We start from the raw sequence: 24,470 nt of genomic DNA, 5'->3' as shown, positions 1-24,470 counted from the left end.
TGAGCATTTAATGCTTTGGCAGGTTACCGTTACCTCGATCGGAGGTCGACCGGACCTCGAGCGGGAAAGGGTGAACCTCAACCGGGAAGAGGAAGCTACTGGAAGAGAGAGAGTGTTTTTGGCACTCCTCGATCGGACAAGGGCAACCAGTCGACCGGTTCCCTAACCGGTTGACCCAATTGGCCAGAGCCTTGACTAGTTCAGCCTTTTGGCCCCGAAAACCTATCTTTTTCAATTCCTTTATTTTCTAACACTTAGGCAAGGTCTTTAGGTGAATTAATATGTCAATTTTAAACTGTTTTGCCTAAGGTACATTTGATAAAACTCGAGTTCTAATGAAAACAAAATTTTAAAGGATAAACTGAGTTTTCAAAGATGCATGAAATGGTATGAAAATCCTAACTGCACCCATGCATTCATCTTACATTCGTTTCCTATGATCAAGAGTCTTCCAAAAGTCTCGATCTTATATCCATTTGGTCCTTTGATGAATTTCCAAATTTATACCTGAGATTCTTTACCATTCAAGTCAATTAGTCACTTAACCATGGTTTGTTATCATCAAAACCCAATTAGGAGAACCCTTGGGTTAACAACTTGTTTATAAGTGTTCTTTTCTATTAAATTGAAGCATTGGGCATACCTCTTAACCGTATTGTGGGTCCTAAGGTAGAAGTCATTGTGTTATAAGAAATTAAATAATCATTTAATAGAAACCAATTTTTAAAAATAAATAAATAAATAAATAAAATTGAAAATGGTTTTCCAAATAAAGTATTTCCAGTTTACAGCATCGATCATGCATATATCAAAATAAATAGCTCTCTACAGTAATTCACTGACAACAATCTTAGTGACTAATTTGGACTCAGTGCAGTGCCAGATTATTGCTTAATTAGTGAAAAGATGATTTTCCATATATTTATTTATTAAGGCAATATAACAACGACTTTTCATTGAAATAAAACATTACAAGTACTCCCAAGGATCACACCTAGGAAACTCTTATTTCTAAGCCGAGGCTACTTTGGCCATACGGCAAAAAACACAAAAGATCCAAACTTATTAAGACTGATGCTATGAATATGAAGGTGGACTCAAGAGACTAATATCTATTTTTCCACAGGCATTTTCACTTAATAGGCATCAGGGTGTGCAATGATGTAGGCTTCAATAGCCTTGAACACTGCGAGAGACTCCTCTTTGCCGCCCTTAACGTGCTCTTCACTGATCTCTACACCGGCCTTGGTGTGGTACTTTTTGGTGTTCTTGTAGATGCATCCTCCATCAGGAGAAGACACCACTTTGAGCTCATGAGAAATTGATTCAATGCCGCTCGTCAAAACATCTCCGTCAATCACAGTGTAGCTGAATGTGAAGTTCTCTTTGTCAATGGCATCAACCCTGTGTGTCATGCTTTTGAATTTTCTGCCTGCAAACAAGAAAAAGAAAAAGAAAAAGAAAAAAATTGAAGAACCCCCGTTAGTCTATCTGTTAACATGTTCATGGCACCATGCAACGATGGTTATATGTTCTGCAATGATTATAATAGAAACCAACCTTCACCAAAGTGAATCTTCTTGATGGTTCCGGGACCTCCCTGTCCTTGTAGGATTTCCACACTCTTGATATCTTGAGGCCTTATCTTGGGAATGAGGTTGTCAGAATCGAGGATAGCGGCCTTGAACATCTTGGCTGGGGGAACCGAGGAAGTGACCTCACTCTCGTAAGTGAAAACACCCATGATCTTAGCGTTTGAAATGAAAAGGATCAAAAGAGGAAGAGAAGGAGGATTGGTTGGTTTGCAGAGAGTGGTTTGAGGTGAGGAGAGATGTGAGAACAAGAGGTGGTATTTATAGATTGAGGACCAAGGTTCCCTTGTGTGAAGTTGTCTCCAGTTTTCAAAGGTAGAGACGGTTGCATCTGAGGAAGGTTCTTAGTAATATACTATTTTTCAATAAAGGAGTTCTATTCACGATGTCACGTGGGAATCGCTGGTTCGTTTCAAGTGGTGGTCTAATTCGTTTTTTCTTTCTTTTTTATGTTTTTTTTTTTTTTTTGGTTTTGCGTTTACTCGGCGGGAGGAGGGAAAATAGAAAAGAAAAAAAAAACAAATAAAACAAAATAAATGCGTGGATCTGATTATTAACCAGCGAGAAACTTATCCTTCTACTTTCAGTGCATTTAGAGGTAAACAACATGTAGAATAACCTATTCTTGATAAAAAATTCCTCCAGCCTATTTTGATTAAAATGAATGAAAGAATCCTAATCTTGCAAATTTAGCCCTCTACATATGGTTAACTTCAAAACATTTGGAATAAAAATAATAAGGAATAGGTTGAAAGGTATTGTTGTCAATAATGAGTCATTTTTTAGGTAAGGTATGTGAAGGGCTAGATTTGCAAAATTGGAATTATTGCATCCATCATTGACTTGTTGGTAAGTGTTCTTTTCTATTAAATTCAAGGATTGGATATTTATTAAAGACTTATCCATGTGTCTTTATAAGATATATCATTCCTAAAAATCAGCAATAGGACCAAACCCACCAAAAAGCAGCCTCAATTATTCAAACACAACCAACTTGCCTGAAACTTCTGCATCCAATTTGGAAAGTTCAAAGTACTCCACCAATTTTGATTATCAAATTGGTGTCCACTTCCTGAAAATCAGTTCCTGAAAATAAAAGAAAGTTGTGTACCTAGACATTTTTGTGTGTCATCAATGTTATCCGTAAAAGAAAGGTCAACAAATAAAAAAAATATATCTTGACCAGCTTCCATTTTTTGATGTAGAACAATCAAAGATTTTCTGATATTGAGATTTTTGATGCAAAATTTTCAGGCAAGCTAATGTATTTTAATCAACTTTTTTTTAACTATAGCCGGTTTCTTTTGGTTTTCTCTCTTGCTTTTCAGTATAGTCACTAAGCCAGAACTGTAGTTGTCCCATAAGTTAGCTCTCTCTCAATTGATTTGCCAATCTGTAAATACCACATTCTACTGCTCTCCAAAAATTTTCCCATATCCCAATCAATCTATTTTTTATCTTAATTCCAGGGTCATTACCAAGTTACAATCATGATCGGTTAGGTCATGGGGTTGATCTCTATTGCTATTCTTCTTCAATCATGTTGAAGTCATTGCAGCCATCCATTCTTGAACAAAGTCAAAGCTTCTAGCTGTTCATAAAGCCGCCGAGAATACAGAGGAGTACATTTTAACATTCCAAAATTTGTTTTCATCAATTTAAAGGACTTATTCATTTGTAGATATGTTCTCAATTTTAGCCTGCATTTCTGGGCTGGGATTATTCCATTCTCCATGAATCACCAATATTATTCAATCTTGACTCACAAAGGGTGTGCCACAAACTACAAATTATATATGATCAAAAGTAACTTGAATGCCGCCCTAACTGATACAATGTTTATATCCAAGCAAAATCTTATAATTTCCTGCTGTACTCTACATATTACCTGTAAATGCACTCAAAGTAGAAGGTAGATTAGTTTCTCACGGGCTAATAATCAGATCCACACATTTATTTTGTTTTATTTTTTTCTTTTTTCTTTTTTCCTTTTTGCTCCCTCCCCACGGAAATAAAAATAAAGAAAAAAAGAAAGAAAAAGAGAATTAGACCACCATTTGAAATTAACCAGGGGATTCCCCCGTAAGATCAGAAATATAGCACTCCTTCATTGAAAAATAGTGGATTACTTTAAACGTTCCTTAGATGCAACCGTATCTGCCTTTGAAAACTAGAGACACGCCTTCACACGAGGGAACCTTGGTCCTCCATCTATAAATGCCAACCCTTGTTCTTAGATCTCTCCTCACCTCAAACCATTCTCTGCAAACCAACCATTCCTCCTTCTCTTCCTCTTTTATCCTTTTAATCTCAAACGCTAAGATCATGGGTGTTTTCACTTACGAGAGTGAGGTCACTTCCTCAATTCCCCCAGCTAAGATGTTCAAGGCCGCTATCCTCGATTCTGATAACCTCATTCCCAAGGTAAGGCCTCAAGCTATCAAGAGTGTGGAAATCATACAAGGAGAGGGAGGCCCTGGAACCATCAAGAAGATTCACTTTGGTGAAGGTTAGTTTTGTATTATAATCATTGCAGCACATTTAACTTATCACTGCATGGTGTCATGAACATGTTAACAGAACAGAATAGACTAATGGGGGTTCTGTTTTTTTTTTTTTTTCTCTTTCTGGTGTCCAGGCAGCAAATTCAAAAGCATGACACACCGGGTTGATGCGATTGACAAAGAGAACTTCACATTCAGCTACACTGTGGTTGACGGAGATGTTTTGACAGGCGGCATTGAATCAATTTCTCATGAGCTCAAAGTGGTGGCTTCTCCCGATGGAGGATCCATCTACAAGAACACCAGCAAGTACCACACCAAGGGCGATGTAGAGATCAGTGAAGAGCACATTAAGGGTGGCAAAGAAGAGGCTCTGGCATTGTTCAAGGCTATTGAAGCCTACGTCCTGGCACATCCCGATGCCTATTAAGTAAAATTGCCTGTAGCAATTGAGATATTAGTCTCTTGAGTCCACCTTCATATTCATAGCATCTTTTGTGTTTTTGCCATATGGCCAAAGTAGCCTCGGCTTCAAAATAAGACTTTCCTAGGTTTGATCCTTGGAGTACTTGTAATGTTTTATTGCAATGAAGAGTCTTTGCTGCATGTATTACCTTAATAAATATATTGAAAATCATCTTTTCACTAATTAAGAAATATTTTGGCACTGCACCAACTACAAATTAGTCACTAAGATTGTTGTTAGGGAATTACTGCAGGGAGCAATTTATTTTGACATGTGCATGATGGTGTAGACCGGAAATACTTTAATTGAAAAACCATCTTTTAATTTATCTTTTTTTTTTAAATGGTTTTTATTAAATGATTATTTAATTTATTATGACGCCATGGCTTGATAGAAATAGGGTTAAGACCCAATTCTTCAATTTAATAGAAAACAACACTTACCAACCGGTTAATGATGGAAATCTAACCCTCCACATATTTTAACTTAGAAAATGACTCATTCTTGACAAAAATAGTTCTTAGCCCATTCTTTATTATTTCCATTCCAAAGGTTTTGAAGTTAACTATTATCAAGATTATTGTGAGCAAACTTAATGACCATGAAGAAACAAAGAATTTCCATTAAGGGTTTATACATGTCCTATGACAATACAAAAAAGTAATTTATATTTTCATTTATATGGGCATCCAAAAAGAAGGATCGCTATTACAACTTCCATCTATGTGTTTATCCTATCACCATATACAAAATAAATAAATAAAAAATACAATTTCTATGCCTTGTTAGTCCATAAGATGCTAAAGCTATAATGATCTCAAGGATTGATTATTTGTATTTTTTTTATTATGGCCATATTGACCACATCAACTACAATGATGTGTGCTCTTACTTTTTCCAATAGGGAATCTTTCTTTGATCTTCTTGTTAGTTCTTTGATCTTCTTGTTAATAGTCTTGTTTAAAATATTATCTTACCCATATCACTTGTAGCTGGATAGATAGACAAAGAATATTAAGATAACAATAAGTTAGTAGTAAAGTATTGGGAGCATAAAGTATGATATAAAATGTTATAATAACCACATGCAACAATAGCTTATGCATATGAAATATGATGAAGATCAAATTGTTAACATTTTCACAAACTAGCATCTAAATTTAGATGGTTCTTTATTGGCGATTGATCCCTTGATGTGTTTCTCTTATCTCACTAACCAATCAATTACTTGCATGTCAATGGTCACAGGACATCATGGCTACCATGCGATTATACATTGAATAGTATTTCTTTATCTAAAAACATATTAGAACTTCCCAATTTGGTTTTACAAATTTACCACTTGCATTTTTATTAAAATATTCAATAAATAATAACTTATTGTCTGTTTAGATACACTTCATGTTTTCTATTTTTTTTAAAGAAAATATTAATAACTTTTCCATAATGTTTTATTGCAATGAAGAGCCATTGTTGTATTACCTTAATAAATATATTGAAAATCATCATTTTACTAATTATGCAATATCTAGCACTACACTAAGTCCAATTTAGTCACTAAGATTATTGTTAATGAATTTTTGCAGGGAGCAATTTATTTTTACATATGCATGATAGTGTAATTGGAAATACTTTATTTATAATACCATCTTTATTTTATTTTTATAAAAAATGGTTTCTATTAGATGATTCTTTAATTTATTATAACACAATATTGACTACTACCTTAGGACCCATGATAGAGTTAGGACCCAATCCTTCAATTTAATAGAAATGAACACTTACCAACAAATCAATGACGCTACCAACAAGTCAATGAGGTAGAAATAATTCTAATTTTACAAATCTAACTCTCCATAGATTTTAATCTGAAAAATGACCCATTTTTGACAAATAACCCTTTTAACTATGATCAATTAATCAAGTAACCCTTTTGATTTTCTTTTCTTGCTTTACAGGTACTTGCTAAGCCGGAACTGTAGTTTTCCCGTAAGTTAGTTCTCTGAATTGATTTGCCAATCTGTAAATACAACACTGGCCTCTGTTTTACTGCACTCCAGAAATTTTCCCACTATATCCCAATCTACCTATTTATGATCTTCCAGGGTCATTCCAAGTTACAATTATGAAGTATAGTTTATGGGTTTTGTCTCTATAGCTATTCTTTTTTCAAACATGTTGGAGTAGTTGCAGCCAATGTTGAATAGAGAAAAATTCTAATAGTTTAAAAGAATAGTAAAGCCGCCGGGAATATAAAAAATGCTTTTCAATATCCCCGAATTTGTTTCCTCAATTTAAAGGGACTTATCCATTTGTTTTGGCCTGCATTTCTAGAATGGGCTTTATGTCACTCTCCATCACTCACCGTTCCATGTTTGACTAACAGTGGGTGTGCCACCAACCACCAATATATGAAGAAAAGTAGCTTGAATGCCCCGACTGTTAGTGTTTGAATCCAAGGAAAATATCCATTTCCTGTTTCATTCTACATATTATTTACCTGTAAATGCACCGAAAGTAAAGCACTAGTCTCAGATGTCTTCTGAGTAAAAGGATAACTTTCTCACTTGTTAATAACATAATTAAGATCCACGTATTTGTTTTTTTTTGTTTTGTTTGGTTGGCTTTATTATTAATATTGTTTTTTTTAATCAAAATCTTTTCCTCTTTTTTCGAATTTGTAAGAACTTTCTAGGTCATAACGGGGAGTAGACCACCACTTGAAATTAACCTGCCCATTTCCGCATAAGATCATAGTATTTCTTTATTAAAAACTAGTGGATTACTTTGAACCTTCCTCAGATGAAGCTGCCTCTACCTTTGAAAACTGGAGACACACCTTCACACAAGGGAACCTTGGTCCAATCCATCTATAAATACCACCCTAGTTCTCACATCTCTCCTCACCTCGAACCACTCTCTGCAATCCAATCAATCCTCCTCTTCCTCTTTTGATCCTTTTCATTTCACGCTCTAAGATCATGGGTGTTTTCACTTACGAGCAGGAGATCACTTCTTCAGTTCCCCCGGCCAAGATGTTCAAGGCCGCTGTCCTTGATGCTGACAACCTCATTCCCAAGGTCAGGCCTCAAGCTATCAAGTGCGTGGAAGTCATTCAAGGAGACGGAGGCCCTGGAACCATCAAGAAGATTCACTTTGGTGAAGGTTAGTTTCTATTATAATAATTGCAACCCATATAACTATCAGTGCATGTTAACAGAATAGACTAATGGGGGTTCTGGTTTTTTATTTTTTTATTTTTTTATTTTTTTATTTTATCTTTCTGGTTTCCAGGCCACAAATTCAAAAGCATGACACACCGGATTGATGCGATTGACAAAGAGAAATTCTCACTCTGCTACACTGTGATCGAGGGGGATGTTTTGACTGACGGCGTTGAATCAATTTGTCATGAGCTCACAGTGGTGCCTGCTCCAGGTGGAGGATCCATCTACAAGAACACCAGCAAGTACCACACCAAGGGCGCTGAGGTCTGTGAAGAGCACGTTAAGGGTGGCAAAGAGGATGCTCTCGCAACGTTCAAGGCTATTGAAGCCTACGTCCTGGCCCATCCTGATGCCTATTAAGTTTCCTGTCATGTTCTATTGAGTAAGAGATACTAGTCTCTTGAGTGCTCTACCTTCATAGCATCAGTCAACGTGTGGACGTTTTGTGTTTATGCCATATGGCCAAAGTAGCCTCGGCTTAAAAATAAGATTTTCCTAGGTGTGAACCTTGGTGTACTTGTAATGTTTTGTTGGAATGAAGAGTCATGGTTGTATTACCTCAATAAATATAATGAAAATCATCTTCTTATGTTGTATTACCTTAATAAATATAATGAAAATCATCTTCTTATTAAGTGATCATATATATTTGAATTGACATGATTGGGCTATTGCTTTTACTTCAGAAATTTTCAGGATAACTTTATACGTTCTGCATAAAGCCTTTCTTTTCTTATCTAAATTTATTCGAGACCTAACTCTAGCAATATTCTAAAGCATAGAAATCGAAAGAAACAAAAAATAATGAGGTCAGTAATTAATTTGGAAGAAACCCTACTTTCAATTTTTGTTTTTATTGCTTTAATCAACATTGAGTTAGCCTTCGTATAAAGGGTAATTCATCATATGATTTTTCACACTAAGCTCAAAAGAAAAAAATGGTTGATATGTGTTTCTTATGTGTATATGCTAAATTTGTACAGCTACATAGACATTTGGTTTGAATTAACCCATGCTGTGACCAGTCTTTAACTTAAGGTCCTTAGTATTGATAAGGTATGTGTATCCCAAACTGTTTTTGAACCAAGTACTTTGTATTTTTGTTGAAGGTCCTCCAAAAAATGGTATACGGATTGGCATTCCTGTAATTGTTCTTTGAAAGTGATTTGCCAATCCATAAATGCCACTACCAGCTTTTGATTTAGTGATCGCCATTTTTGACTTCTTCCATGATTATGCATTTCCAAATCATAATTAATTAGTTAGGTGGATCACGAGATTTGTCTTTATTTCTTTCCGAAGTCTTCTGCAGCCGGTGTTGAATAAGTCCAACCTTCTAGTGTTCTGCCAAATATGAAATAGAAAAATAGCCATATGGTGAATAATATAAGACATGTAGGACTATATGAGATAGAAGAGTTCTTACTTTTCTTCCCTTTCTTTATGGGAACTTATCCACTTGCACAGCCTACATGACCTGTGTCCTTTTCCTAATTCATCACCATTTAATGCCGACCCATGAAGAAACACATCCACAAATATTTGGTTGGATATCCAAGGTAAAGGTTCATTGAATCGTGTATTCTACTTGTCGTTTACTTGTACACTACATGAATTGAAAGTAGACAAAAATTCCCAGATTTCCAACCAAATCCAAAACAACTGTAGGTGGAGCAAAAGTCCCAGATTTCTAACCATATCCAAATCCTCTTAAAGGTGAATTCTCAGGTTGAGGACCTCCAATTGGAGTCCTCCCCCACAAAAGAAAGTTCTTCATTGTAAAGTAATAGCTTAATTACTTGGTACCTTACTCAGACACACTCAGACACACCCAACAAGAGAATTATCCATGAAACTGAAAACTGGAAACATCTTCGCACTATGGAACCTAGACCCCATCTATAAATACTACCCCTAATTCTCACATCTCTCCTCTTCTCAAACCACTATATCTGCAGACAAACCACTCTCTATAAATACCACCCCTATCTAGAAACTTCCTCGTGAAGGTATACAAAAAGCCCAGTGAAATTAAAGAGGAGGGATTTTAGTTTTCTGCCATGTTATTTGCGTACCATGCATGAAAAAGTCTAAAATGCATAGTTGTAATGTTCCTTTTGGACAATTTCATGCGTCTGTTTAACCATTTCAGTTTATTCATTCTGATGTATGGGGCTATCTCTAGTTTTGGTAGTAAATGGAGTGAGATATTTTGTTCCTTCTATTGGTGATTTTACAAGGTTCACCTGGATTTATATTTTGCAAAACAAAGAAGTGGTTTTGATAGTTTCCTCAAATCCCAGGCACTTGGAGAGACTCAGTTTGGCACAAGAATTCAACAAATACAATCTGATTGGGATGGTGGGTTTCAAGTTATTTCTGCTTATTTGGGAAAACATGGCTTGATTCATAAAATCCCTTGCCCTTACATCCCTCGGGAAATGGTCTAGCAGAACATAAGAACTGCCATGTTATTAAAGTTGGATTTTCTATGTTGGCTTAATGCAGCAAGGCCACTCAAATATTGGCCATTTGCGTTTCAAACAGCAACCTACTGGATCAATCAATTGCCCAAAGGTTCTTTTGTTTCTTTCTATCCTCATGAATCTCTTTACCACTGCAAACCTAATTACTATGTTCTTCCAGTTTTTGGGTGTGCTTGCTACCCTTTTCTTCGCCCTACAACAAGCACAGACTTCAATTTTGATATACTAAGTGCCTTTTCTTGGTTTACGACCCCAAACATAAAGCACATATGCTTTTATTTAGATAACTCTTGTGGCCGAAATTATGTCTCGAGGCATGTGGTATTTGGTGGATTTCATTTTCCTTTTGTTGTACAAAATGTTTCCTCTCCTGTCTCATCAACTCCATCCTCTCTTGTACAAAATCTTGTCATGAAACTGAATTCTTTTACCGGAAGTACTTAAGAATTTATAGTAGCAACAAGCTATGGTAGCTGAGTGTATATGAAGCCTTTATCATGATCATCGTTTCAACCATCCTCTTTCTCCATCTTCCAGCCTTTAGTCATGCTGATTGGGCCAGTTGCCTAGATGGTCGTCGCAGTACAAGTGGTTATTGTGTCCTTTTGGGGTCAAGCTTGATCTCCTGGTCTACTGCTAAACAGAAGATTGTTTCTAGATCGAGGACTGAATCCGAGTTTTAAGGTTTGGCCAATGCAACAGCTGAATTGACATGGATACAGTTTCTTTTTAGGGGATTATTTATTCCTTTGATTCAGCCACATGCTCTCTACTGTGATAATTTGAGCACAATGTACTTGGCCACTAATCTGATTCTTCGCTCCTGTGCCTAACATGTGGTGATAGACTACCACTTTGTTCGTAAACGAGTACTACAGAACACGTTGGATGCTTATTTCATTCCGTCTTGAGTCAATTGGCAGATTTAATGACTAATGCTCTTCCTACGAGTCGGTTCATTAGCCTTCAAAGCAAGACCATAATTCTTTCTCACTTTGTGCTCTTGTGGTGATGTTAAGCTAAGTTTCAACTTCTTCCAAAAGCTTTTCATGAATGTATAAATAGCCCATTGCAATTAAAGAGAAGTGGGATTTTAGTTTTCTTCCATGCTGTTTGCTCTGTTCCAAAAGTTTTCACCTTTGATCATTTTCAAACTCTTAACATCATAGGTGTTATGAGTATGAGATCATTTCTTCAATTACCCCAGCCAAGATGTTCAAGGCCTTTATCCTTGACGCTGGAAACCTCGTCCCTGAGGTCCTACCGTACCAAAGGCGAGACACAGATTAGAGACTATTAGAATCTTATGGCATTTATGTAATTCCCAATTCAGTTGATATTGTTTTCTTTTCTGATATTTGATGAGCTGGAGTAGTTAGTGTAGTTGTGAGACTCCAAGCTACAGATAGGTCACCATTTTTGTATCCCGTACTGGACAGAAATCTGAGCATCAATGAGATAGACATTTTCCTCTGTTTTTCTTTCTCAACACTCTGTTTTTTACTATTAGAATCTTATGGCATTTATGTAATTAGCTATTCCCAATTCAGTTGATATTGTTTTCTTTTCTGTTATTTGATGAGCTGGAGTAGTTAGTGTAGTTGTGAGACTCCAAGCTACAGATAGGTCGCCATTTTTGTATCCCGTACTGGACAGAAATCTGAACATCAATGAGATAGACATTTTCCTCTGTTTTTCTTTCTCAACACTCTGTTTTTGATCCAGAATTTGTAATAGTGACTAACAAATGAAGACTGGTAAAGTGAAGGCAAAGCAGAGATATAGTTAGACCAGGTTTTTTCTTCCTAATTAATAGAAAAGACTACCAACAAATGTGTGTCAACGAGTCCATCATGGACAAAAGGAAGATCATATTTGATTGCAGTCTACTAGTCTAGGGTATTTTAAAACAAAGAGGAAAGAAGGGTCTGAGCAGTAATTTGGATAAGCTTCTCACACTAGTTAAAAAACCAAAAGGGGTAAGCTGCTCAGACTATTAGAATTTCTAGTCATTCCAAGTTATTCCTAGTAAAAAAAAAAAAAGAAATGTAAGCTTCTCACACTCCATGATATGGGCTTAATTAATGCCCATTGTTCTGTTTTCTGCATGGTAAGTTCTCAGGTTGACAATGGAAAGCATGCATTAGACCTTCACATGAAAGCTTGTCCTTTCCCACTGAGAAAAATTCTTTAGTGGAAATTAATTGATTACATTGTAGCTTCTTCAGGGGATCCAACAAGAAAATAATGGATTACCTCAAACCTTGGAAAACTGGGAACAATTTCACACAAGGGAGCCTTCGCCTCAATCTATAAATACCACCTCTAGTTCTCACACCTCTCTTCACCTCAAAGCACTCCCTCCAAACCAATAAACCTCTTCTCCTCCTCTGATCATTTTTTAAACACTAGCATAATGGGTGTTATCACTTATGAAATGGAGATCACTTCTCCAATCCCCCCAGCCAAGATGTTCAAGGCCTTTGTCCTTGACTCCAACAACCTCATCCCAAAGATCTGCCTCAGGCTATCAAGCGTGTTGAAACCATTGAAGGAGGTGGAGGGTCGGGAACCATCAAGAAGATTACTTTTGGTGAAGGTTAGTTTGCATTATCATGATTCATCAGCACTGTATGAATAATCCTTTCAAAAACCTTATTCTGTTTTCATCTCTTAAAAGTAATAGAAGTTCTTCCAAAATGCCATTAGGACAATAGCATAAAAATCCACTGGCATGATATTATATGTTACACAATGGAGTAACTAACAACATTTTTTTTTTTTTCTTTCTTTTACGTTCAGGTAGTCAATTCAACTACATAAAGCACCGGATAGATGGGATCAACAAAGAGAACTTCACTTACAGTTACAGTGTGATCGAACGTGATGCTTTGATGGGCACCCTTGAATCATTCTCTTATGAGGTCAAGTTGGTGCCATCTCCTGATGGAGGATCCATCTGCAAGAACACCAGTAAATACCACACCAAAGGGGACATTGAGATCACAGAAGACCAGATCAAGGCTGTCAAAGAGAAGGCCATGGGCATGTACAAGGCTGTTGAAGCCTACCTCTTGGCAAATCCTGATGCCTATTAAACAGAGTGGTCCATATTCAATATAGTACTAGTCTCTTGTGTCTCCCTTCATGTCATCAGTTAAAGGTGTGGATTTTATATTTTTTCTGCATATGGCCAAAACAACCCTAGGCTTTACAATAAGAGTTTCCTCGGCATGATCCTTGACTTGTAATGTTAGATTGCAATGAATGTCGTTGTATTTTTCACAAAGTATAATGAAATTCATCAATCTTTTAATCATTAAGAAATATTTGAGTTGCTATCCTTGGGTAATTGCTTCTAATCCAAAAAAATTCAAGCAAATTTTCTGTATTTTCAATAGAATGGCTGAATGTCCGAAAAAACCTCAAATTTATTTATTTGTTTTCTGTATTTATTCAGATCCCTGATCAAGTCAATGAAGGATTAAAGGAATATAATATCTGCTGGCAATCCAACAATATTCTGGAAAAAAAGAAAAAAAGAAGAGGGTCAAAAACAGTAATAGAAGATCCAAACTCTAAGCAAGCTATATAACTCAACCTAAGTCTAATTCTACTCTAATTTGCCTTTTTTCTTTCAATTTTTCATGTTTATTTTAAAGAATCTTCACTGCTCAGAATGTTAACATTGGTTTGATCAGGCAGTTAGCATACTAGAAACCTGAGTACATATACCGGGCCTAATTCTAAGAAAAATGGCTGTATCATTTCTTAAATTCATTGTGAAACTGGATGATCATTAGAATTTGTTTTGAACCAGGGCATGGCCATACACAGTATGCTGAATCAGAGATGCATTAGCTATTTGTACATAAAAAGGTGAAATATGCATGGGCATATATTTAAAACTTGGACCTGTTCTTTTATTCACTGTGTAGAAGTGTAGCCATGGTCACATAGATGTAGTTCAAGGCATGGAAGAATGGATTAAAGGACCATGTTGAATCAATGATGTGGATTGTAATGGTTGATTATGTTAAGAAGAATTATCTACAACTTAAACTGATCCTTGCCAAGCCAAGGCAGATTTTAAAAATAGCCGATTTCTTCTAATTTATCTTTCTTTTAGTGAACAGTTTACTAAGCCGGAAATAGAGTTACTCCATAAGTTATGTGTAAGATCAATAATTTTATCATAGCATGTATAAATCTCTGTTTGGAACCAAGTGAGCCTTGTATTCTTGTGGAAAGTTATGCAAAATTGGCATACAGATCAATTTTTATTATTTTTGAAAGCTCTCTTAAAGTTATTTACTAATCTGTAAACACCGCATGCACTACCGTTCAGAAATGCGGTTTGTCTAGATTTTTAGTCATCGTCAATGCTTGGAGTCATTGCAGTTATTATTGAATTTGTCCAAGCTTCTAGTTGTTGTGCCAAGTTGGAAACACCAAACTTTTGAATTGATGGAGAGATTCTAATATTTCTGAATTATTTAAGGGAAGTTGTCTACTGGTAGAAATTTTTTGCCTGTTTTGACTGGGTTTATATCATTCTTCACCATTCCAAAAAATGACTTATAAAGAGCCCCCTCTCCAATTACATGGTCAAGAGTAATTTGAATACTTGATTTTTACAATGTCAGTATCTAAGGAAAAGACTAAGTTAGCTGTTGTATTCAACATATCATTTACTTGTAAGCTACAAGCACAGAAGGTAAAGCACTTGTAGCTGTAGGTGATTTCTAATCATCCATGAAATTTGAGTACGAAGGCGGTTTCATCACATTTTGATAATAGATATTGGGTTTAAATAAGATAGACCGATGGTTTAATTTATTTGTGTTTTCGTTTTTGTGTATATGAATGAGAACTCCATCTGTGGTCAAATTGGCCAACCCCACCGACGAAAGTTTTTTTATTGAAAAATGATGGATTACTATGTAGAAGGGACCCAACAGGAAAATGGTTATCACCTTAACCCTTTGAAAACTGGGGACACTTTCACACAAGGGAGCCCTTGGCCTAAATCTATAAATGCCATCCTCTAGTTTTCACATATCCTCACCTCAAAACACTCCCTACAAACCCAGCAAGCATCCTCCTCCTCCTCCTTCGATCATTTTCAAATTAGGCTCTAGCATCATGGGTGTTATTACTTATGAGATGGAGGTCACTTCTTCAATACCCCCAGCCAAGATGTTCAAAGCCTCTGTCCTTGATGCCGACAACCTCATTCCCAAGATCCTTCCCCAAGCTATCAAGAATGTTGAGATCATCCAAGGAGATGGAGGGCCTGGAACCATCAAGAAGATCTACTTTGGTGAAGGTCAGTTTGCATTATATTAATTACTTGGCACTTTATGCCTAACATCATATGTCACTTTTCTCACTCTTTGAAAGCAAAACTTGTTTTGTTTAAGCTTAAAGAGAAGTAATTCGCCAGGGAACTCCATAAGCATTCATCATTTTTGCATGATATCGTATCAGCCAGACAAGTAACGAGTGTTCTTATGAACATGCAGGCAGCCAATTCAAGAGCGTGACACATCGTGTTGATGGGATTGACAAAGAGAACTTCACTTACAGTTACAGTATTATCGAAGGTGATGCTTTAATGGGCATCCTAGAATCAATCTCTTATGAGGTCAAGTTGGTGGCATCTCCTGATGGAGGATCCATCTGCAAGAACATTAGTAAGTACCACACAAAAGATGATGCAGTGATCGATGAAGAGCAAATTAAAGCTGGCAAAGAAAAGGCTTCTGGGATGTTCAAGGCTATTGAGGCTTACCTCTTGGCAAATCCCGATGCTTATTAAGCAGTATATTATTGAGATATTATTAGTCTCGTGTCTCCCTATATCTATATATATATTGGTGAAAGGTTTTACTTCTACATATTTGTTTTTTCTGCTATATGGCCAAAACAGCCTTGGGCTTGAGAATAATATTTCCTGAATGTGATCCGTCAACTTGGTTGTAGCCTTTGATTGGAACAAATAGTTTGTATTATCTTAAAGAGATGAAGTGGTATATTTATTTCTACCAAGGAATTAATTTTGCATATATGTTTTCAATATTGCTTTTAGTCTTCAAATTTCCTGGCAAGGTTTATGGAGTTTCAAGAAAAACCTCTAATTTCAGACAACCAAACAAAATAATTTAGGACACTTCATTAAATATTTGTCCCACTATTGGACCCTTGGTCTACCTAATTTAAGGTAAAACTAATAAAAAAAATACATGAGATGAGTTTAAAAAAATAATGAGAAGGAAGTTGTATCCACTTGCAGTCTGACTTTAGCAATGAGTTAGAAGTTGATAATTTAGATAATTTGGGTTATGGATCCATAAAACAAATAACTAAATGAACTCGTAAAAAAAGTCTAGGAGGAATTGATTTTGAAAATAGGTTTTTCAACTTAAACAATATTTTGATAAATTTTGAATGAAAACATTCTTTTGGGAAAAAAAAAATTGTGAATAAATTGAGTTATTTTAATAGAAAAAAAATATTTTAAGAATTTTTGTATTTTACATAAATGTATAATATCTTCACAAAGAATAAACTAAAAAATATATATATATATTTTTCATGTTTGAGTTTTTAAATGAAGTTTTATTTCTAAAAAGAATTGAAAATTATTTTTAAGAATTATTTTTAATTTTTTTAAAATTGTTTTTGAAACCGTTGCTAAATGGACACGCCTTTTTCAAATTTTTGTTTATTGTTGTAACACAAACTTACATAAACTACCAGCATGTAACTAGAGGATCAAAATGGACGTTTAACCAGTTATGTTCCTTTTTTTTTAAGCATTTTTTTCTAAAGATTTATCATTTGAATGAATGGGAAAGTATTATTTTCTCACTGTTGACATTGATTTGATCAAAGGATAGATCTCTTATGGTTACTGATATGGTTTTCATACTGGAAAGGAAAAAATATTCGTAACCATTTAAGAAATGGGTCCCTGCTACAACAACGTCTAGCCAAACAAAACAAAACAAATCTCTAGACTGGAGCCTATATTTAAGGACTGTCAACAGTCAATGACCAACTTCTGATTTACAATATTTGATGTGTTGTTTATTCAGCTAAAATTACTATAATTTTGTCATGCCATGTGAATCCAAAACTTCATATCAAACCATGTGCTGTGTATTCTTGTTGAAGGTTTTCCCACTTGTATTCCTGTTGAATGTACACAAATGATGTACGGACTTGGTCTCCTAGACTCCAAATCCTTTCCCACTTTCCTAGTTAATCCATTTCTTACTCTACTTCTTCCTTGATCATTTCACATTATAATTAAGGAGATCATGGGGTTTGTCTCTATTTCTATGACTCTTAAATGTATGTATGAGAATCATATGAGACAATTGTGTTTTGGACCTAGTTGGGCCCAAAAATTAAGATTTGGTCCATATAAGTTTACTATTCAAGCCCAAAACCTAGAGAAAGTGTAAAAATTGAGAAAAATGATATGAATTTTTTATCTTTCCAAAAATGATCTTTATTGACTATGAAAAAAAAAGAATAAAAAAATATTAATTTAAATTTTATCTTTTTATAAACCTCAATTAAATTTAATTTAATTTAGTGATTTGGAAAAAAAAATACACCATTTTCCAAAAAAAAAAAAAATTATTATTATTATTATTATTATTATTATTATTATTTAAAAATCAAACATCTTGAAAAATATATATTTTTAAAATTATGTATGTAAAAAATAACTAAAAATATGTTAAAATTATTTTTTTTAAATGACATATTTAAAAAAAAAAAATAGCTTTCTAAAAATAATAAATTTTCAGAATAATTATTAAAAAAATTTAAGATAAAAAAGTTTGTCAAATATTGTGGTAGAAAATAGTCAAAATAGTTTTGAATGGTATATTGGTCTCTTCACATTTTATATCATTCCCATCAATTATGCAACTTTTATGAACCAAATTTTAATTTTTGGGCCCAACTGGGTCCAAAACACAATTGTCCCGAATCATATTGAGCTAGCCATTATTGAATAAACTCCAAGCGTCTACTGTTTTGCCAAATTGGTCGTTAGAAAATTAATTAGCAAAACGGTAAGTAAATAGGCTATATGGGAATCATCATGGTAGAGCAGACCTGAAATGAGATGAAGGGTTTGTTAATACTATTCCTGATTTTGTTTCCCTCATTTAAGGGCCCTTGTCCATTGGTAATGTGTGTAAAAGTTACAACCAAAGAAGCTAATTTTACTTTAATGTTTTGTTTTTTTGAATTTATACACATTGAAGGTAATAATGGAGTTATAACCTTTAATTTATACTTTTAATGAAATTAATTACAATAAGACCAAACACATTGCCATTAAGTATCCCTTCATAAGAGAAGTAATAGAAAAGAAAAAATGTAGGAAAAAATAATTTAATGTTCATAAATTATTTTTATATACTATTTCAAACTCATTTAACTTATTTTAACATCTTATATAAAGATGAAATTATTTGAACATATATAAGTTTCTAATTAATTTTAATTATATTTGATTTTCTTTGATATTACCATTCATTCAATAGAGCAACAATAGTGATCTTGAAGAAATTCAAAATGGAAAATATAAATTTTATTTTAACTCTATATGTTAGTGGATTGAAGTTAAAAAATGAAGGCAAAGGAAGACTTGTCAATTCTATCATGTTCCAAAGCTTGGTTGGGAATTTGAGTACTTAATAGGAACAAGACCATATATTACATATGCAATAAACAAGATTAGCATCCCTTGGTATCTTCTATTAAACCAATGGTCCAATTGATCTTGTGTATTACATGCACTAGTAGAGAAATGGAAGGAAGCTTTGATGATAGCAAAAGTAAGCACATTTGATTGCTTACGTATTCACTATTAGAGGTGGGGCATCTTTAGGGAGGTCAAAGAAGCAACCCATTGTTGCTCTTTCTACTAATGAAGTTGAATACATTGCAACTTTAGTTCTAGGAAGTTGTTGGCATCTTAGATCTAACCAACGAAAGCAATATCAATTTTTCAAAAAATTGATTGTTATGGTTAAAATATTAACCTTTAGGTTTAAATATTCCAAAACCTTAAATTTTAAGTGTTGAAAACGACATTGAAGTTGTTATAAGTCTCACAAACCCACGATTTTCCTTCCGATGACTCAACCTTATTTTTGACACACTTCCGATATGAAGGAAAGGAGGATAGAGGTTATTTTCTCTCTCTGGATGGTGAAAAATAAAAATGATAGAAACTCTAACCCCTATGGGGTATTTATAAGGTTTTTAATTGAGTTTAAGTAACTTGAGTTTATATGGGTTTAGGTCACTTAATCTAACCCAAATTAGATCCTAATTAATTGTTTAATTGTATAAGGTCTTTGGTAGAACATCAATCACGAGCAAAAAAAGCATACACTTTTGTTTTGTCACAACAATTCAACCATTTTAATTACTAAGGAGCCAATATTTCATGGAGGAGCATATTCGAGATCAATTTCATTTCCTAATTATAGAACTTGTCAAAGAAAGAGTAATTCATGTTAAATATTGCAAAGTTAAAGAACAGTAGGTAGGTATTTTCACATATTAAGTCTCTCAATGGATAAATCTCCAAGAGAAATGTCTTAAAGGTGGGAATGAAAACAATTATGTGACAACCAAAAATTACAGCAGCTAATTATTAAAAGTAGTAAGCAAAATTTGCACACATTTAAAGGCTAGTTAAAGTTTTTAGTTATGATATAAAGGTATATAGACATGGACATATAAAATTATTTAGTTTTGAAGTCATTGTTTATCGATTACAAAAGTAGTTGGAAAGAGATGTGAAGAGAACTCCATGGAAAATTTTTACGAGTGACCAATTGCTATGATTTCTTTCTTTTTTCTGCTAATTGTTTATTAATTAAGCCAAAAAATTAAGTATTTACATTAACTGCTCCCAAAATTCTATGATTTCCATAATTTTGTAATGGTTTGCCAATATACAAATACCTTGTCTCTAGGCTTCAGTCCACTAGACTCCAAAAAGTTTACCAATTCAATTCATCCATTTTTTAATTCTTCTCACATCATTTTCAGATTAAATACAGTATCATGGAATTTATTCAAATTATTATTATTCAGAGCCGACAGTACCACTATCCACACCCCAAAAGTAGTTCTTTATTGTAAAAATAATGGTTTACTTTGAAGTCTCCTCAGAAGTTTCTAATAATTAAGTAACGGATCACCTTAACCTTTGAATTTTGGGGACACTTTCACACATGGGGGAACCTTCTTCTTGGACTATCAATATCATCCTCTAGTTATCACATCTCCTCACCCCCAAAGCACTCCCTACAAACCAATAAATCCTTCTTCTCTTCCTCGTTTTATCATTTTCAAAATCCTAACATCATGGGTGTTATCCCTTACGAGAATGAGATCACTTCTTCAATCCCCCCAGCCAAGATGTTCAAGGCCTTTGTCCTTGATGTCGACAAGCTCAACCCTAAGATCCTGCCACAAACCATTAAGTGTGTTGAGATCATTGAAGGAGTTGGAGGGGCTGGAACCATCAAGAAGGTTACTTTTGGCGAAGGTTAATTCATTTATAATCTTTTGACTTCGAAAAGTACATTTTCCCTTTCTTCTAATAAAAAAAAAATGTTGTCTTTACCTTTTGAAAGTAATCAACACACTCCCATGATGTTGAGGAAACATTAAATTTTCACTTGTATGGTGTGATAAGCATAACAATAGATTGACCAGTGTCCTCTTTTCTAATTTCTTGGTGTACAGGCAGCCAATTCAATTATGTGAAGCACCGGGTTGACGGAATTGACAAAGAGAACCTCACATACAGTTACAGTGTGATTGAGGGTAATGCTTTGATGGGCACCCTTGAATCAATCTCTTATGAAGTCAAGTTCGCTGCATCTCCTGATGGTGGATCCATCTGCAAGACCACCAGTAAGTACAATACCAAAGGTGAAATCGATATCAAAGAAGATCAAATCAAGGCTGGCAAAGAGAAGGCTAGCGGCATGTTCAAGGCTATTGAAGCCTACCCCTTGGCGAATCCTGATGCCTATTAAGCAAAATTTTCTATACTTTATATGAGTCTTTTGTGTCTCAATATCATTATTTCAAGGTGTGGCTTTCATATATGTTCTCCTATGTGGCCAAAAAGGCTTTAGGCTTGATGTCAAGAGTTGTATGGTTGTAATTAATTCCTTCACTTTGCTTGTAATCTTTGATTGGAATGAGGTGCTTGTTGTATTATTTCATAAACCCAATGAAAAATCATTTTTTCATCCCTCAACATTTGACTAACTAGTATCATCTCAATTAGTATTGCTTTTAATTGAATGACAAATTTTCACACTAATTAATCTTCTAAAGTTTGAATAAGATGCTCGAACTCAGAAGAGATTAACTACCAAATTATCTATCAAATTAAGATTCACCTAGAATTCCATTCACCCACTTACACCTAATCCAAACTTTTCCATTAAAATGGTTTCCTGTGGAAAAAGAATCAGTTGGACAAATTTTATACATTCCTCACATTTTGGCCATCAATTGTTTACGAACATTTGTAACCGATGGAGAGTATTATCATAATTAACAGCTGATACCATCTTTATTTGTCAACTCAATTTGCTCTATTAATAGAAAGAATCAGTCATGCTTAATAATCTAATAGAAATTAAAGACCAGAGAGTGAATGCTCATCCACTAAGTCAAGATGAAATTAAGGGAATTTCTATGCACAAGGTCATGTCTTAGATTGATGGAGTATTACAAATGTTTAAAAATGATTTTCTTTAGCGAAAAACATGGATGGAGTATTAAAAATTTTGAAGTAAAATATGAAAGGAAAATTTAGAAGGCATTCCTACTTTGAAATTTGGTACAAAGAATGGAAACCGGCAAGTGAATTCGGTTGAAAAAGGAAGGGACCTTCAATAGATTATTAACATAAATTATTGTTAAAGCACTATATCTTAAACAAGCAAGGTTTGTATAATAGGGAAATGACATCAATGGTATACTGCAGGCTGGGGCCCCTGGGACAGTTTTCAACAAGGTCACTTTCCTCAAACTCTTTTGATGTAACCAAGCCAAAAACATGTTTATTACCTGTAAGTTCAACTTTCATATCCATAATTTTGTCACTGTACGTGTATCAAAACTCAATTCTAAGCCAAGTATTTGTATTCTCATCTAACCTCCGGTATCCTACAGTACTCCAACACTTACCAACAATCATTCCATTGATTTTTTTATTTCTTTTTTCTTTTTTTATATTTTACTTCTCTATGATTCCTTTTTTCAGTTCTATTCAACATCAAGAATAGACCATTTTTGGAATCAAATTTGGAGGCCTGGGTCCAACCCCAAGAAGCGTCATTTATGTAAATAATAATAATGATGATGGATTACATTGTAGACTTCTCAGAAGCACCTATTTTGAAAATAACGGGTAGCTTGAATGCTGGGGAAGCCTCACACATGGGAACCTTCTTCTTGATCTATAAATATCACCCCCTGGTTCTCACATCTCCCCACCCCAAAACACTCCCAACAAACCAAATCCTCATCCTCCTCCTCCTCCTTTGATCACTTTTCAAACTCTAGCATCATGGGTGTTGTCACTTATGAGCATGAGATCACTTCTTCAATCCCACCAGCCAAGATGTTCAAGGCCTTTATCCTTGACTCTGACAACCTCATTCCCAAGATCCTTCCACAGGCTATTAAGTGTGTTGAAATCATTGAAGGTGATGGAGGGCCTGGATCTATTAAGAAGATTACTTTTGGTGAAGGTAGCCTGCATGCATCATAAGTTTTTGTTTTTTTCTCATACTCTGTTTTTTAGCTTTTAAATGCAGGAAAAAGCACTTCAAAATACTAACCAAACTCGTTGGTATATATGCAGGAAGCCAATTCAATTATGTGAAGCACAGGGTTGATGGAATAGACAAAGAGAACTTCACATACAGTTACAGTGTGATTGAGGGTGATGCTTTGATGGGCACCCTTGAATCAATTTCTTATGAGGTCAAGTTGGTGGCTTCTCCCAATGGAGGAACCATGTGCAAGAGCACTAGCAAGTACCATACCAAAGGAGACTTTGAGATCACAGAAAACCAAATCAAGGCTGGCAAAGAGAAGGCTAAGGGCCTGTTCAAGGCTGTTGAAGCCTACCTCCTGGCCAATCCAGATGCCTATTAAATGAAATGTTCTATATTGTAATTAGTTTCTTGTGTCTTCAGTATCATCACTTTAAGGTGTGGTTTTCATATATGTTCCTCTTATTTGGCCAAAAGAGATGATAAGATTTGTATGCATGCACTTTCTTGACTTGTTTGTAATGTTTGATTGGAATAAAAGAAATCATATTTTCATTAAGCAATATATGATCTGGTATGACTTAGTAATTATTTTAATCTGAAAATTTCCACAAATGCCTGCAAAAGTTTGTTTGTGATGGTCTAATTGAGAACAAATAATCAAATTCAAACTTTTTTCATGAACATGGCTTAATGTGTGGAATAAAATTAAAACTGCAGGCAATTGTATTATTGCCAATGGTGATAACAAATTGAGAGAAGTACATTAGTTAGAGACCATCTTTATCTTTATTTGTAAAAATTGCTATATAATTAATTGATTATCTATTCGAAGTTGGATAGAGGTTTCACCCAGTCCTGCTTCCTAATTTAATAAGAAGGAAGAAGTAATGTTTATTCACTAAGTCAAGATATAAGAGAAACTATAGACACCGTGTCTTAGATTAATGACTTGGGTGGTAGACTTGTGATTAAAAGCAAAGTAAATCCAGAGATTATATACTTACTCTTTGATTTATTTCATTATAATTTGAGCAATAGTCAAAGTCCAATTCCTCTTTTCATATCTTTGACTATCAAAGAGTAAGATCCACATTGCAATGGACATGCTTTCTCATATTAGAAATTCAAATGCACAGAATGTTTACCAAGACAAATGGTGGACATGCATTTTTCAATGTACTTTGTAAACTGAACCCATTGTTTAAACAGTACCCTATAAAATTGACATTTGAGCAGAAGGCATGACCATTAATTGAAATGCAAATATCTGAAGCTAGGTTGCCCTTGAACCAAAAGTACATAATTTTGACTGCAATTACTTGATCCATTGTTGACTGCAAT

General features: G+C 34.6%; 6 protein-coding genes, 1 long non-coding RNA gene and 1 pseudogene across 7 annotated transcripts; 7 read left to right on the top strand and 1 right to left on the bottom strand.

The window, feature by feature from the left end:
• Window positions 1-895: 895 nt before the first annotated feature.
• On the bottom strand, window positions 896-1,831 carry LOC117914797 (major allergen Pru av 1-like). The gene is made up of 2 exons (XM_034830269.1): window positions 1,561-1,831; window positions 896-1,432 (listed from the first exon to the last, which is right to left on the bottom strand). Exons 1-2 carry the CDS (start codon window positions 1,742-1,744, stop codon window positions 1,137-1,139), a joined length of 480 nt encoding a protein of 159 aa, XP_034686160.1. The 5' UTR covers window positions 1,745-1,831; the 3' UTR covers window positions 896-1,136.
• A 2,038-nt stretch (window positions 1,832-3,869) lies between these two features.
• LOC117914680 (major strawberry allergen Fra a 1.05-like) lies at window positions 3,870-4,719 on the top strand. Its single transcript, XM_034830120.1, has 2 exons — window positions 3,870-4,101; window positions 4,231-4,719. The coding sequence occupies exons 1-2, from the start codon at window positions 3,918-3,920 to the stop codon at window positions 4,524-4,526; spliced, it is 480 nt and encodes a 159-aa protein (XP_034686011.1). The 5' UTR covers window positions 3,870-3,917; the 3' UTR covers window positions 4,527-4,719.
• Window positions 4,720-7,455: 2,736 nt separating this feature from the next.
• On the top strand, window positions 7,456-8,394 carry LOC117914681 (major strawberry allergen Fra a 1-2-like). Its single transcript, XM_034830121.1, has 2 exons — window positions 7,456-7,727; window positions 7,857-8,394. Exons 1-2 carry the CDS (start codon window positions 7,544-7,546, stop codon window positions 8,147-8,149), a joined length of 477 nt encoding a protein of 158 aa, XP_034686012.1. The 5' UTR covers window positions 7,456-7,543; the 3' UTR covers window positions 8,150-8,394.
• An 816-nt stretch (window positions 8,395-9,210) lies between these two features.
• Window positions 9,211-11,378, top strand: LOC117913885. Its single transcript, XR_004651171.1, has 2 exons — window positions 9,211-10,150; window positions 10,298-11,378. It is a non-coding gene; the product is annotated as an uncharacterized LOC117913885 (long non-coding RNA).
• A 286-nt stretch (window positions 11,379-11,664) lies between these two features.
• On the top strand, window positions 11,665-13,564 carry LOC117913883 (annotated as a pseudogene).
• Window positions 13,565-15,348: 1,784 nt separating this feature from the next.
• LOC117913881 (major allergen Pru ar 1-like) lies at window positions 15,349-16,341 on the top strand. The gene is made up of 2 exons (XM_034828980.1): window positions 15,349-15,604; window positions 15,801-16,341. Exons 1-2 carry the CDS (start codon window positions 15,421-15,423, stop codon window positions 16,094-16,096), a joined length of 480 nt encoding a protein of 159 aa, XP_034684871.1. The 5' UTR covers window positions 15,349-15,420; the 3' UTR covers window positions 16,097-16,341.
• Window positions 16,342-20,685: 4,344 nt separating this feature from the next.
• LOC117913884 (major allergen Pru ar 1-like) lies at window positions 20,686-21,418 on the top strand. The gene is made up of 2 exons (XM_034828982.1): window positions 20,686-20,869; window positions 21,070-21,418. The coding sequence occupies exons 1-2, from the start codon at window positions 20,686-20,688 to the stop codon at window positions 21,363-21,365; spliced, it is 480 nt and encodes a 159-aa protein (XP_034684873.1). The 3' UTR covers window positions 21,366-21,418.
• Window positions 21,419-22,852: 1,434 nt separating this feature from the next.
• LOC117913882 (major allergen Pru ar 1-like) lies at window positions 22,853-23,660 on the top strand. Its single transcript, XM_034828981.1, has 2 exons — window positions 22,853-23,099; window positions 23,213-23,660. Exons 1-2 carry the CDS (start codon window positions 22,916-22,918, stop codon window positions 23,506-23,508), a joined length of 480 nt encoding a protein of 159 aa, XP_034684872.1. The 5' UTR covers window positions 22,853-22,915; the 3' UTR covers window positions 23,509-23,660.
• The last annotated feature ends 810 nt before the right edge of the window (window positions 23,661-24,470 follow it).

The sequence above is a fragment of the Vitis riparia genome, chromosome 5 (assembly GCF_004353265.1).
Source record: "Vitis riparia cultivar Riparia Gloire de Montpellier isolate 1030 chromosome 5, EGFV_Vit.rip_1.0, whole genome shotgun sequence".
Taxonomy (NCBI): Eukaryota; Viridiplantae; Streptophyta; class Magnoliopsida; order Vitales; family Vitaceae; genus Vitis; species Vitis riparia.
The sequence above is the reverse complement of the archived record's forward strand: the minus strand, read 5'-3'. Positions and strand labels throughout refer to the sequence as shown.

Coding starts and splice junctions, on each gene's coding strand:
- LOC117914680 (XM_034830120.1), top strand. CDS start 3,918: ATGGGTGTTTTCACTTACGAGAGTGAGGTCACTTCCTCAATTCCCCCA. Junction 4,102..4,230: donor GAAGATTCACTTTGGTGAAG/GTTAGTTTTGTA, acceptor TCTGGTGTCCAG/GCAGCAAATTCAAAAGCATG.
- LOC117913884 (XM_034828982.1), top strand. CDS start 20,686: ATGGGTGTTATCCCTTACGAGAATGAGATCACTTCTTCAATCCCCCCA. Junction 20,870..21,069: donor GAAGGTTACTTTTGGCGAAG/GTTAATTCATTT, acceptor CTTGGTGTACAG/GCAGCCAATTCAATTATGTG.
- LOC117913882 (XM_034828981.1), top strand. CDS start 22,916: ATGGGTGTTGTCACTTATGAGCATGAGATCACTTCTTCAATCCCACCA. Junction 23,100..23,212: donor GAAGATTACTTTTGGTGAAG/GTAGCCTGCATG, acceptor GTATATATGCAG/GAAGCCAATTCAATTATGTG.
- LOC117914797 (XM_034830269.1), bottom strand. CDS start 1,744: ATGGGTGTTTTCACTTACGAGAGTGAGGTCACTTCCTCGGTTCCCCCA. Junction 1,433..1,560: donor GAAGATTCACTTTGGTGAAG/GTTGGTTTCTAT, acceptor TCTTGTTTGCAG/GCAGAAAATTCAAAAGCATG.
- LOC117913881 (XM_034828980.1), top strand. CDS start 15,421: ATGGGTGTTATTACTTATGAGATGGAGGTCACTTCTTCAATACCCCCA. Junction 15,605..15,800: donor GAAGATCTACTTTGGTGAAG/GTCAGTTTGCAT, acceptor ATGAACATGCAG/GCAGCCAATTCAAGAGCGTG.
- LOC117914681 (XM_034830121.1), top strand. CDS start 7,544: ATGGGTGTTTTCACTTACGAGCAGGAGATCACTTCTTCAGTTCCCCCG. Junction 7,728..7,856: donor GAAGATTCACTTTGGTGAAG/GTTAGTTTCTAT, acceptor TCTGGTTTCCAG/GCCACAAATTCAAAAGCATG.